The following is a 13,781-nucleotide window of genomic DNA, read 5'->3' as shown; positions in this document are numbered from 1 at the left end:
CACAGAGCCCCAAAGACACCTGGGAGACGGGTCCTCGTCCGCGTGGTCACCTCCAGGGAGCTACTCCTGTGTTCTTTCTGTCCCGACTCTGTTTTCCTCTTGCAACCCCCACCCCCAGCCCCAGCCCATGAACCATACCCATGGGGCTTCTCTCATAACCTCAGCGCGGCCTGAAAACCAAATGGGTGGAGTTAACTCATCTGAGATGCTCCCGGCAGCCTGAGGTCACCTGCCCTCCCCGAATGTCCATTGTATTGGCTGCGGGGGCTCCTGTGTGAAGAGTCTGGGTGTGCGAGGGGCGTTTTGAAGGCCAGGGGGGTACGTAACCTGCGAGCGGGTGGTACCAAGGGGCGCCCCCACCGTGAGGGGGAAAGGCTTGGAGGATGGCGGGAGCCCTCGTTAGAGGGCTGGGTTAGCCCAGAGGCCTGGGGGAAGCCGGAAGTAGGGGCCACTCAGTAAACTCCCCACCCCTCCACCAGGACCCAGAAGGAACTCGAAAAGGCCACGACAAAAATCCAGGAGTATTACAACAGACTCTGCCAGGAGGTGACGAACCGGGAGAAGAGCGACCAGAAGATGCTCGCGGACCTGGATGACCTGAATAGAACCAAGCAGTACCTGGAGGAGAGGCTGATCGAGCTGCTCAGGTGAGAGCGTGGGGCGAGCCGCTGTCTGCCCCTCCCTCCCCCGCCCCGAGCTGGGTTCCTCTGTAAAGAAAGGTAGCTGTTCTTGAAAGGTCTGTTGGCGGGAAGGGGGCCCGTGTCCGTCTGTGCTGTGTTGTTAAGGCCTCCCACAGGGACAGGGGCTGCCTGGGCCCTCGGCAGCCTCGTACGAGCGGGTTTCACCATTCCCACCAGGGCTCAGCTGAGTCTGCGTTGTCACACTGCCGGGGAATCATTTGTCAAATCTCCGTGTGCGTAGCCACAAGAGTGACGGCAAGTGCCGTCTCGTATCCTGGGGGATCTGTCCATCCCCTTGCCCCTCTTTCACGAGCCCTTTTCCCCTTCTCCGTCCCACCTTGCCCCAGTGCCGGGCCTCCCAAACTCCTACACCTGCAGGCGGCATCGCAAGTGTGGGCCCCGGAGGACACACGTGCTCTGCTCCTGCTGCTTGGTGCCGCACAGGCATCGGGCCCGGCCTGCCACGTCGCCTCCCCTCTGAAGAAAAGGTGCAAGCCCGGACTTTCACGTGAAACTGGCCTGACTGTTCAAGTTGGCGAGAGTGGTTCAAAACCATTTTTTTTTTCTTGTTTATATTTTTCTGTTTTTTTAAGTCTATTTACTTATGTTGAGAGACAGAAAGGGAGAGACCGCACGAGCTGGGGAGGGGCAGAGAGAGGGAGAGAGAGTCTCAAGCAGGCTCCACGCTATGAGCGCAGAGCCCGACGTGGGGCCCGATCTCACGAACCACGAGATCGTGACCTGAGCCGAAACCAAGAGTCAGAAGACGCTCAACCAACTGGGACACCCAGGTGCCCCTAAACTCTTAACTTTCTCATATGGAAATTTGCAGACGTACAACAACAGGCCAGCACGGTGCACCCTAAGTACCTGCCCCCCGCTTCAGCGTCCTTCACCTCGTGGCCAATCTTGTTTCATCCAGAGACCCACCGTGTCCCTCACCTCCCCAGATTATTTTGATGCAGATTCCAGATGTATTATTTCATCTCCAAATGTTTCAGTACGTGCTTCTCTTAAGACAAGGACTCTCCATTTTGTGCCACCACAGTGTCATCGCCGTGCTTAAAAATTAACCGTGGTTCCCAATATTATTAAGCATCTAGTCAGTTTCGTGTTTTTCCTATTTTCTTTCCTTACGTTGTTTTCTAATGAGAATCTGGATCCATACGTTGCATGGCGAGATGTTAGATCTCTCTTACTTCGTCTGTGATTTGGCCACTGTGTCTCTAACTTTTTTTTTTCTTCGCAATGTACTTTTGAGGAAGCTAGGTCTTTCGTCCGGTAGAGTTTCCCACAGCCTGGATTTTGCCAGTTGTGTCTCCATGGCACCACGTAACATGTTCTCCCAATCTTTGTTATTTCTTGTGAATTGTTAGCCGAAACCAGAGCCGTGATTCTCCACCCTACGTGCACATTACAGTCACTAGGGGAGCTGTTAAAGTGATACCCATGTCCAGACCCTACCCAGTCCAACCAAACTGGAATTTCTGGGAGCAGGGCCCAGGGATCAGTGAGCCAGAGTGGAGAACCACTGCTCTACTAGAGGCTGGCTCAGACCCAGATTCAAAATGTTCTCAAGAACGCCCCATAGAATTGGTTTATAGTTTGGGTCTTTCCTTCAGGAGCCCATGTAAGATCTGATTAGCCCGTTCTTTGCGATGTTCGCAGCCTAAAAGCACTGCCTAAATCTGCCAATTCATTTGGGGTTGCAAAATGGTGACACTAAATTCCGCCTGATCTGGAAATGTAAAACCTCTGCCCATGTATCATCGATTTGCAGATTTGGGACTCAGGGCACTCAAGACCTGTGAGCTCAGTCATGTTCTTGAGGCGTGTGATGGAGAAGCCCGAGTCCTGACTGCGTTCCCGCATTTCAGGGAGTGGGTCCCTGGCCTCCTGGGGACAGAAGGGATGGGCTGTGGACCCGCGGGGAGGGTGATGCCGGTCCAGGGCATGAGTCTTCCTGCTTCCTGACCACAGCAGGCACCTGAAGAGCCTGTCAGTTGCATTCCCTGGCTTTTGTATTTAAGGGGAGAGTCTGTGGCCTTGGAGTCCATTTCTGGTGGTGGCATCAGTTTGTCACTGGACCTAAGTGGCTCTAGTGTTACTCTTTGGGACTGAGGTGCTGTCGGGGCTGCCTTGACCTTGGGATGGTGGCCGGGGTTCCATCTAGGAAAGAACGAAACCTTCCCAGGTCAGAAACTGTAATAGCAGCAACACGGAAACCTCTGTGCGCATCTGCCCTGCGTGTCAGGCATGTTCTGACACCTGCCAGACCTTTCTGGAAAGCTTCCCTGTGCTTCCAGTCTTGCTTCCCGGAGCGCATAGCGTCTCCCTGAGGAGTAAGGGAAAGTAACATCCCATCAGGCTTTCCGGCGAGGACGCCTTTCGTCTTCTCCAACGATTACTTGTTAGTTGAGGAGACCATAAACACATAAGGGTTTCTGAATACATGTACGATTCATGTGGGCAGTACATTCGAGGTCCTTGGGCTCGGAGCACGCCGTGTGTCCTATAATTATGACAGCCTGTTACACCTTAAACTCCAGGTGACCGTGTACAGCGTCGTTTAGATCCCTGAGCAGTGTGTGACCCGTGCGGGTGCTGGCAGCTCTTTGCGGTCGCCGGCACCCCGTACGTGCATCACGGTCCCCTCTGCCTGCACACACGTGCCATCAGCTGAGTCTGAGACCGATGCAGGGGACAGACGAGTGTTTCCAAGTGGAGTGAATCTTCCTTCCACGTCTTGGGAAATTTGCACTCAGTCTTCGGACGTGATTCCGGGATCACCCTGCTGTTGTCACGGATTCCTCTCTGATTCTGATGTGGCTCTGTCCCAGGGACAAGGATGCTCTCTGGCAAAAGTCGGACGCCCTGGAGTTCCAGCAGAAGCTCAGCGCTGAGGAGAGGTGGCTCGGGGACGAGGAGGCCAGCCACTGTCACGACTGCAAGCGGCAGTTCAGCTGGATGGTGCGGAGGCACCACTGCAGGTCAGCGGGGCGGGGCGCAGGCGCCGCCGTGTGTCTGGGAGGAGCCCGTGGCCATCCGGTCTTCGGGGAGCCAGGCGCGGGTCCTGGCGGGCCGCGCAGGGATCCCTGAAGGGGGCGGAGGTCGGGTGCAGGGGTGCGGGCAGAGTCAAGGGGACCCGCCCGGCTGTGGAGCAGCCGGAGAGCAGCAGCCGTCGGCCTCCCTCAGGCTGCGGGGACCAGACGGAGTTCCTGGAGCCCAGGGAGAGCAGGGGCTGAGGCTCTGCTGGGAGAACACAGACGGCAAAGACCCTCCTAGGGCCCGAGGAAGGGTAGGCAGATTTATTCCTATAAATCTCAGTGGGGGCCAAGGCAGATAGAAAGTCATCAGCACGGCCCCGGGTGGGTCTGTGGCCCCTCAGAGCCTCTGAACCCCCACGTCAGTGTGTCCCAGGAGGTGGGCTCAGCCACGTACCCTGTCCCCTGCCTCCCGGCACCTGGGGAAATAAAACGTCGCCTCCCAGTGGGCTTGTCAGGATGGCTTCAGCCGGCATCTCACCAAACTGACTGCGAGGCCACGTTCCTGAGTGGGGGCGGAGCCCCGCCCGAGGAGCCGTGTGGCCTCCAGAGCCCGGTTCTGGTGCCGGGCAGACCGTGAGGCCCGCGGTGCGGCGTCCTCACGGCCCGTGCTTGTTTCACCCCAGGATCTGTGGCCGCATCTTCTGTTACTACTGCTGCAACAACTACGTCCTGACCAAGCACGGCGGCAAGAAGGAGCGCTGCTGCAGGGCCTGCTTCCGCAAGTTCAGTGACGGCGCCGGCTCCCCCGACAGCGCCAGCTCGGGCACCAGCCAGGGAGAGCCCAGCCCTGCGCTGTCGCCGGCCCCAGGCCGCGCCGGGCCCCAGGCCGCCGGAGGCCAAGGTCAGGCTCCCGCCCCTGCCCTCCCCGCCCCCGTGTGCTCCGGCCCCACCCCCCCCCCCCCCCCCCCCCCCGTGGCTGGTCAGCTTGATTCAGTGTTTTCCGGACCCGGGCGTTAAAGGGGCGCCAAAAATGTATTGCGCCAATTTGAGACTTTCCGTTCTTATGTAGTTAGGATAGAAAGAGAATTGAAAGGTGAATAACTTTCTCCTGATACGATTCAGCGTTATTTATCGCGAGGTCCGTGTACTTCGTAACTCAGTGTGCTACCAGTGGGACGTCCCCCACACCGTGGAAAATACTGCCTCCGGAGCCTCAGCCCCAAGAACCCCGCCCTCCCAGCGGAGCAGCCACGGGCCCGGAGCTGCGTGGAAACGACCACATCCTTCACCTTCTCCCTGTGGCTCGCGCCACGGCAGGCCGAGGAGGACGCGTTCTCCCGCGCCCTCTCACTGCGCTCGGGGAGAGGAAGTGGGATCCGGTTCCCGCTGGCCCTGCTCCCAGCACAGCCCCGCCGGGCGGGCCAGGCTGCCCTCTCGGCACTGCCCTGGGGATACAGACTAGCAGCGAGGCAGGCCTGACACGGGCAGGGGCAGGAGCGAGGCTGGGCCCGGCTCAGGCAGCACCGTCTCCCGCGGCTGGTCCCTCTGGGCTCCTCCTTGGCCTCTGCCTGGGAGCAGGTCAGCCAGCCTTCCGAGATCCCGTGAGTTCCCCTCTTGTTTAACTGGACCATCAAGGAGGTTGGCAGGCCCCATTCTGTATATTGGGTACGAAGAACCGCGTCGAGTTGGCAGGATGCACTGTGAACACAGCCTTCCTCAAACAGTATCTTCCTCAAACGCGTTTTTCATTCTTTTTTATCAAGTTTTGGGAGTCCTGTATAGATTCTGGGTAGAACTTATTTAATAGATCTGTTTCACAGATTCCTTTTTCCCAACCAGAAACCCGTCTTTTCACCTTTCAAAGAGCAGAAACGTTTTCCAAAACACGGAAGGTTGGAATTCTCAGGAAGTCCAATCCATCAATTTTTTTTTTGCCTTATGGATCAATTTTTTTCTTATCTTTTGGGATCATATCTATCTTTGCTTACCCTAAGGACACAAAGATCTCCTGGTTTGTTTGTTTTTCCTAGAAATTTCACGGTTTTAGGTCTGTGATCCGTTCTGAATTGATTTTGGTGTATGCTACAAGCCACATGTAGAGATTCATTTTTTTGCATATGGCTGTCCAGTGTTTCCACCGCCATTGGTTAACAAGTCCGTTCTCATAGAACTGCCTTTGCACCATTTTCTGAAATCAATTGCTCTTGTGTATGTGGGTCTGTATCCGGACTTTCTGACCCATCCCATGTATCCATGTGCCTTCTCTTTCACCAATACCGCACTGTTGAGATCACCATGGTGTTCTAATGAGTCTCCAAATCAGGTAGAGCGGGTCCCCTCTAGTTTTGTTCTTTATCAGAGTGTTGGCTATTCTAGGTGTTTTGCATATCCATGTAAATTTTATTTTATTTCTTTTTAACTTAAACTCCAGTTAGCTGACTAGACGTATAGGTTAGCATTGGTTTCAGGAGTAGAATTTAGTGATTCATCACCTACATATAATACCCAGTGCTCATCCCAACAGGTGCCCTCCTTAATGCCCACCACATCCCGCCCCCCCCCACCTCCCCTCCAGCAACCCTCAGTCTTTCTCTGTATATAAGAGTCTCTTATGGTCTGCCTCCCTCTGTGTTTTTATTTTTCCTAAGTTCATCTGTTTTGTTTCTTAAATTCCATGGATGAGTGAAATCGTATGATACTTGTCTTTCACTGACTGACTGACTTTGCTTAGCATAACGCAGTCGAGTTCCTCCGTGTTGTTGCAGACGGCAAGATTTCATTCTTTTCGATCGCCAAGTGATACCCTGTCGTATGTGTGTATACACACACATACACACACACGCATCTTCCCTATCCATTCATCAGTCGATGGACACTTGGGCTCTTCCCGTAATGTGGCCGTTGTTGGTGGCACTGCTATAAACATTGGGGTAGATGTGCTCCTTCAAGTCGGCACTCCTATAACCTTTGGATAAATGCCCAGTAGTGTAATTGCCGAGTCATAGGGTAGTTCTGTTTTCAGTTTCTTGAGGAACCTCCATCCTGGTCTGCAGAGCGGCTGCACCAGCTTGCATTCCCACCAACAGTGCAAGAGGCTTCCCCTTTCTCCGCATCCTCACCAACCACTGTCGTTTCCTGAGTTAATTTTAGCCATTCTGACAGGTGTGAGGTGGCATCTGTCTCATTGTGATTTTGATTTGTATTTTCCTGATGGTGAGTGGTGTTGAGCATGTTTTCATGTGTCTGTTAAGCTATCTGGATGTCTTCTCTGGCAAAGTGTTTCTTCATGCCTTCTGCCCGTTTCTTCACTGGATTATTTGCTTTTTGGGTGTTGAGTTTGACAAGTTCTTTTTTTTTTTTTTTTTTTTTAATTTTTTTTTTTTTTTCAACGTTTATTTATTTTTTGGGACAGAGAGAGACAGAGCATGAACGGGGGAGGGGCAGAGAGAGAGGGAGACACAGAATCGGAAACAGGCTCCAGGCTCCGAGCCGTCAGCCCAGAGCCCGACGCGGGGCTCGAACTCCCGGACCGCGAGGTCGTGACCTGGCTGAAGTCGGACGCTCAACCGACTGCGCCACCCAGGCGCCCCGACAAGTTCTTTATAGGTTTTGGATACTCCCCCTTTAGGAGATACGTCGCTTGCAGATATCCTGTCCCATTCATTCCATCGGTTGCCTCGTTCTGTTGATTGTTTCCGTCACTGTAGAGAAGCTTTTTATCTTGACGAGGTCTCAATAGTTCACTTTTTGCTTTTGTTTTCCTTGCCCGTGGAGACGTGTCTAGCAAGAAGTTGCTGAGGCTGAGGTCAAAGAGGTGGCTGTCTGTCTTGTCCTGTGGGATTTTGATGGTTTCCTGCACCCGTGTAAATTTTCGAATTTAGCGTGTCAGCTTCGACAAGAAATCCTGCTGAAATTTTGACCGAGATGTGCTTTCTAGATCACGTCGAAGAGAATTGACATGTTAACGAAATTGAGTCTTCCAACAAGTGAACGTGTGTAGCTCTCCACTTGGTTAAGTCTTCCTTGATTTCTCTCCGTGAATCTCCCTCGTTTGGGGCACCCGGTGCTCACTGTCCCTTCCTTTGTCATCCTCCTTCCTTCCCTCTACCAGCCTCAGAAGGCAGATTCAGAAGTGTGACTGGGTCTATGGAAGGAAACCAGTCTCTGGTCTCCTTCTTCAGCCTGCGTCTCAAGCCCCACGTCCTGCTCTTCCTAGAGCGTGGCCTGTCCCACTAGCCCTGTGGTGGAGCCGGCTGGAAACTTGGAGCTCTCGTGAACTGTTCTTGCTAAACAGTCCAGGAATCTCCCCTGCCCTGATTCACAGGCAGGTGTTCCAGTGATGACAGAGGGTGGCACTGTGCCAGAGTCCCGAGGTCACTTGTTTTGATTTCTGACACTTCCTGTCTCCTTGTCTATCTGCATTTCTTTCTGTCTTTCCTTTTTTTCTGTCTTCCCTTCTGTCTGCCTTTCTTTCGCCTCAGGCCTGCCGTCACATTTTCCATGCTGTGTGCAGGAGCGTGCGTGTGGGTAGGTGGCCGGCACAGGAATGTCCATACGGCGTCCCTCCTGCTGAGTGGCCTGCAAAGTCAGACACAAGTCCCCCAGTCAGAAGCACAGCGGTCACTGCCACCTCGGGCAGAGGGAGGGTCTTTCCCATCCCCCCGTGGATGGAGATGGAAACACAGGATCCAGATAGAATCTTGCTTTCAAAGGAGGCATAAATAAGTCGTGTCTGTGTCTTCGGGAGCAAGGACTCAGCAGCAGAGAAGTGTGTTTACTTTTCTGTTAGGTTCTTTCCTGATGAGGTTTTGACAGGTTTTTTTGTTTGTTTGTTTCTGAATAAGAGGCCTCAGAGAATATGTAAGGGCTTGAATCTCTTTAAGACCTGACTGAGGAGCTTCAGAGAAATCTCTTGATTCACGTGTTCAGCTTCCCTGTAGGCCCCACTTTCTGGAATGTCCCAGCAGCCATTTGTCTCCCATCTGGACAGAGTAGCTGTGGGTTGAGCGGGCATGTAGAGCGTGTCCCGGTGGCCCATCCCGCACAGTTACAGCCCCTCACCTCCCGGCGTCCCCTCCCCGTCCTGTGCGTAACTGCGTGTGTCTCTTCTCTCCCCACCCGCCTCTGTGGCCCAGGTGTGGACGCGGACTGCAGGCCGCCGGACGATGCTGCGTTTGACATCATCACCGATGAGGAGCTGTGCCAGATTCAGGAGTCGGGCTCCTCGCCGGAGACACCCACCGAAACTGACTCCCTCGACCCTAACATGCCCGAACAGTGAGTAGACCTCACCTGTACTTCCTGTGTGCTCACTGGGTGTCGGGCCCTTGTGCCCCCTGATTAAAGGACCAGGAAAGTGAGACTTGGGAAGCAGGATTGGCTGTCTTTGCTTAAGGGAAGGCGCCTCAGAACAGTGCTCGGGACAGTTCTGGACACCGGAAGTTCCAGGTCAGGGTCCTGGGCTTGCAGATGGCCACCCACCCACTGCCTCTTCACCCGGTTGCCCCGCCGTGCACGTGCATCCTTCGTGTCTCTCTGTGTCCTGCTAGTCCGTTGGTACTTACTCTCCACCAGTCTTCTCGTTTTTCCAGGCCAGCTGTTTCCCAACCAGGTTTGCGAGGAGAGTTTTGCAAAGGCTAATTTTTAAATAATATGAGATAACCTCACGAAGTGCCACCGTGTTTCAGTGTCAAGAGTTTATGCCAAGGGGACCCACAGGAAAAGATCAGGCCCCCCCACCCCCCACCCCCCACGGCAGCCCTGCTCGGCGTCTCTCAGCCCCTGGTATCGGGCTTAAATGCGGTTTCTGCAGCAAAGCACAGACTGCTCCAAAGCCAAGAAAGAATTTATATGGCCCCCCCTGGGTCCAGGCATTTCTCGACCCACTTTCCCTCCAGTTAGGGAGTTTCGTGATGCACCTGGCCAATACCCACATTCACATCTCTGCCCTTCTCTTCCTGCCCAGGACTCAGAGGAGGGCTAGGATTAATCAGCCAGGATTTCTTCCGTGCAGGAGATGTATTGAATCCTCACGGAGCACTCAGTGCCAGAAATTTTAGGCTTACGTGTATCCCTCCGCACTCCCCTGTTCTCTGACTAGAGGGTGACCAAACGCTCGTGTTGTAGCCTCATGGAGAGAGCCCACAGGATCACCCAGCCCATCAGCCCCTGTGCAGTGCTGCTTCCGCGGCTTTGGGCCTTGCCTTTCCCTTCCTGGAACCCCCGCCTCCTGAAGTGCCCCTGACCCCACAGCCTGCAGTGTTCTCCCAAGGGCACTGAGCCACGGAGCCGCCATCACCTGGCAACTGTACTCCCCGCCAGGTGGGTAGGTGGTGAGGTGAGCAGGACTGGGGCCTCCAGACCTGGGAGGACGGCCTTTGGCTGTCGCCTGCAGGAGAGAGTGACCCCCTGCAGCTCCCTCTTTCCCTCGCCCCTCACCTTCCCCTTTGCCAGTAAGAACAGAAACAGAAGGCGCTCTGACTGCTGACAAATACCTGTGTTTCGGTCCCGGGAAATCAGGAAGTGTCCCAGGGAAAGGAAACCACCAGTGCGCTGGCCCGCGGCCCCTGGGGTGGATCTGGGCCTGGCAGTCGGGAGCCTGCGGTCCCTGCGGCCTCTGCTACTCAGCTAAGGGCCCGCACCCTCACACGCCACCTCTGTGCATCAGAGAAGACCCAAGTGTCTCTGGTAGCTTTGTCGTACATTCTTTTTCTTCCTAAGACCGATCAGAAACGCCAGGACCCTGAAAAAGTGCGGGCGGTAAGCCTGGATTTGCGTAAGCCTCCCTGATGGGAAACTTCGAGAAAGAAATCAGCAAGTCCAAAGTGAGAAGTGATCCGGAAGGGATTGAACACCGGGTGTGTCCAAATCCACAGAGGAAAGAAGGCTGCTTGGCAGCCATGTTGTCGAAAGCCACTCTGCCGGGCGCCTTCCTGCGCCGGCCGCCTCTGTGTGTGGCCTCGCTCGGTCCCTGCCCAGCCCTCTGAGGCTTAGGGATTACGGTCCTCATTTTACAGGTAAAGCTGCTGAAGCCTCGGGAGGCCAGATAAGCCACTCCAGGGCACGGGGTTGTAAGTGTCAGCACTAGGCTTTGAGCCCAGAACCCCTCCCTCTGTCCACAGGCTTGAGGTTCATTCCGAAGAGTTCATTTCTCTTCTCAGGGCCCCACTTCCCCATGTACACATCAGAAGCCTGTGCTCTGCCTCCCACCCTGCAACGTATACACATTCTGCGGGCAGTGAAGTTATCTGCCTCGCCCTTCCTGGCAGTGAGGGGACAGGCAGAGGTCCCCACACCCCTGAGCAGCCTCCCACTGGCCCCCACCGATGGGAAACAGAAGCACAACCCCTTCCCTGGGGAGAAAAGATGGCGTTCTTCAGAGCCCTCCAGATGGGCCTATCCGCACCCGCTCCCCACACTCAGCCGAGCTCCCGCTCGGCCTTCTCCAGGGACCAGGTGTCCTTCTGTGCTCGGCACCGAGGGGGCAGGCGGAGATGGAGAGAAAGCTCTCATCAGCCCGTTGCAGGGCTGGGCCTTGGGCCTCTCGGCCTCCGCTCTGCTTCCACCCCGGCCTGGCCTCCCCTTCTGGTCACGAGACGAACGGGCCATACGGCCGTGAAGAGCTTGATCTCCAGAATCCGACACCTGGTCGGAGCGTAAGCTGCCACCTCCAGGTTCCGTGGACTGGGGGTACCGCAGCCTCCCGAACTCAGTGCCCTCCCCTAGGAGAGATGGGGACCGTCCCCCTCTGGGACCGGCAGGAAGATTCGATGAGAAGGGTGTGTGTAAAGCGCCGAGCCTGGTGCCTGGCGCCTGGGAGGCCTCCCGTGGAGGCGCCTCATTTCTGTGATGTCCCGCGTGCGTTGTGATGCCAGGCGCTGAGCCGGGCCCGTCTCCTGCTTGCGCCTGGTACCCGCCTGGTACCCCAGTATTTCTCCAAGGAAAACCTCTCCCAGTGCCCAGTGACGCTGAGCTGAAGTCGTCGAGACAGTCCCTGACCGTCGGGGCACCTTTGCCGGTAATCGCTTTGTAACTAACTGGTACTTCCCGGTCAGAGTGCTTTGCTGGGGGGCTGGGGTCGGTTGATCACTGGCCGGGAGATGGGACGCCTGTATCTCAGACACAAAACGAGAACAGGATACGGTAGTGACCGTGAAGGCAAAAAGCCACCTTGTGCTCGGGTTAGCCCAGCGTTCTCCCCCTTCGTGAGGAGGACGGAGCTGGCGGGTACCTTGAGCGCATCCGCTGCAGGAAACCTCTGTTGGCCAACACTTGGGGGCAGAGAAAGAGGCTGTTCACCGGAGTCCTAGCCCTGGCTGTGCCGGGTGAGCTTTGGCGGGTCTTAATCTCTCTGAACTAGTTTCCTCACCTGAAGCATGGGGACGAGCGCGCCAGGCCTTGCGCGGCTCGGTGTTGGGAGTCCCCACGGACCGTGGAGGACCGGGCGCATGAAAGAGGCACCGCCTGGGGGGCCCCTTGGGGGAGGAGGTCAGAGCGACCACTCCCTCCACTCCTGGACCCCGCCAGCAGGGGAGGCTTCAGCCGTTCTCTCCCGCAGCACCAACCCCTCCGTCCGGAATGCTCACTGAGATCACCTGGGCTTCTGGCTCCCGGGCGGCCCCTGGAATCGGGGTCACCCCGTGTTCACCACCCGTCCGTGCGGCCACGCGGGGCCGCTAACGGCCCTGAAGTGTCGGTGACATGGCGAGGGAGTAGCTTGCCCGCTGACCCCGAGGCCGCGCTCGAGGCAGCCTGTGCCCACCCTTCTACAGCCCCCGCTCCCACCTGCGCCCCATCGCGTGCTGCTGCGTGTGAGCACAGTCAGGGGAGGAGCAGAGCAGGACCGAGGCCGGGAACTTGCGCCCCGTGGGGCCGTTGTGTGGACAGAACGAAGTCACGTCGTCAAAGGCCTCCGCTCCCGACTCGGGCTGTGCCGGCCTCTGTTGCCAGCACTGCCCTGTACCCAGGGGAGGGCTGGGAAGAGTCCCGACTCTCAGGCGTAGCAGATGAGAGGTCCAGAGGAGTATAGGGCCAGTGAGTGAGAACACGCAGAAGGTAAAGGAAGATTCTGCTGCTGTGCCATTCCTGGGTTTTCCTAAGCCTTAGAAGGACGCACACAGCCTTTTTGCGAGGAGGCTGGAGAGAGGGCGTATAACCCAGGCCTGGGGCGGGGCGGGGTGCGGCCTGACGGGTGCCTGGTCTGGTTTGCCTCAGCCCGGCAGGTGCCTGGTTGGGGAGAGCCCAGCGGCCCCGTTGCCTCGGCCAGGCAGCCCCCAGCTTGGTCCCCACGGTGCGCCATCGGGCCTCACGGGCACTCCTGGACGGAGGGCCGCCCTCAGCCGGTGGTGCGGATGGTGAACTGGGCCCTAGGAGGCCGAGCACCTCATCCCGGGACGCACAGGGCCGGAGCCCTGCTCTGCCCGTCACGCCACACGGCTGCGGGGTCCCCGGTTACGGCTTCTTCACGTCCTCCTTTCCAGGCAGGGCCTCCGTCTCTCGTTCTGGGGAAGTGAGGGGCCGGGGGCCCCTCCATCAGAAGTGCTAACCCTTGAGATGAATGCACAAAGGAGGGGGGGGGCATGTGAAACTCCCACTTTGAAGCCAGTTTGGTCTTTTTTTTTTTTTTTCGGGTGGTTTTTTTTTTTTTTTTTTTTTTGTATTTGAAGCCAACTTAAAGAAGATAAAAGTCAGGCTTGTCACCATAGAAAGGGCAGAGTTTGCCGTGCGAGGAAGCGCTCAGTCCACAGGGCCTATGTCCCGTGAGGCTGCCGCCCTCCAGGGTGCATTTAGGCACGAGTGTGAGACGGTACGGGGGTCACGTGGGCCTGCGAGGCCCGGCCTGTGCGCAGCTGGACCAGGGTGCGTGTGACATGCCAGGCGCCCGTCCCGCACCCTGCCAACCTGCACGGGACAGACCTGCGGCCTCCGTGTGTCACTAGGTCTTGAGCTGTCACTGCCGTCTTTGGGGCCCTCCCACCCCCGAGTGCCCCCTGTGCTAACGGTTCTGTTATGCACTGTCCCAAGTCCCCCCCCCCCACCCCGCCCCAGCCCCCAGAGGCCAAAACAAAAGAGGTTAAGAGATTGTCTCGCCAAAACAAAAGAGGTTAAGAGATTG

At 56.5% G+C, this 13,781-nt stretch overlaps 1 protein-coding gene across 3 annotated transcripts in view; it reads left to right on the top strand.

The window, feature by feature from the left end:
- The window catches only part of FYCO1 (FYVE and coiled-coil domain autophagy adaptor 1), a 74,793-nt gene that overhangs the window by 33,804 nt on the left and 27,208 nt on the right, over nt 1–13,781 (top strand). For all 3 annotated transcript variants that reach the window (XM_040445116.1, XM_040445114.1, XM_040445115.1), the window contains 4 exons: nt 480–647; nt 3,521–3,670; nt 4,351–4,568; nt 8,803–8,944. In XM_040445116.1, the coding sequence (XP_040301050.1) occupies nt 480–647; nt 3,521–3,670; nt 4,351–4,568; nt 8,803–8,944 (678 nt within the window). The remainder of the gene's footprint in view (nt 1–479; nt 648–3,520; nt 3,671–4,350; nt 4,569–8,802; nt 8,945–13,781) is intronic.

This window comes from Herpailurus yagouaroundi, unplaced genomic scaffold, assembly GCF_014898765.1.
Source record: "Herpailurus yagouaroundi ecotype Mexico unplaced genomic scaffold, PumYag 193, whole genome shotgun sequence".
Classification (NCBI taxonomy): Eukaryota; Metazoa; Chordata; class Mammalia; order Carnivora; family Felidae; genus Herpailurus; species Herpailurus yagouaroundi.
Note: the sequence above shows the minus strand (reverse complement) of the source record. Positions and strands in the feature narration are given on the sequence as shown.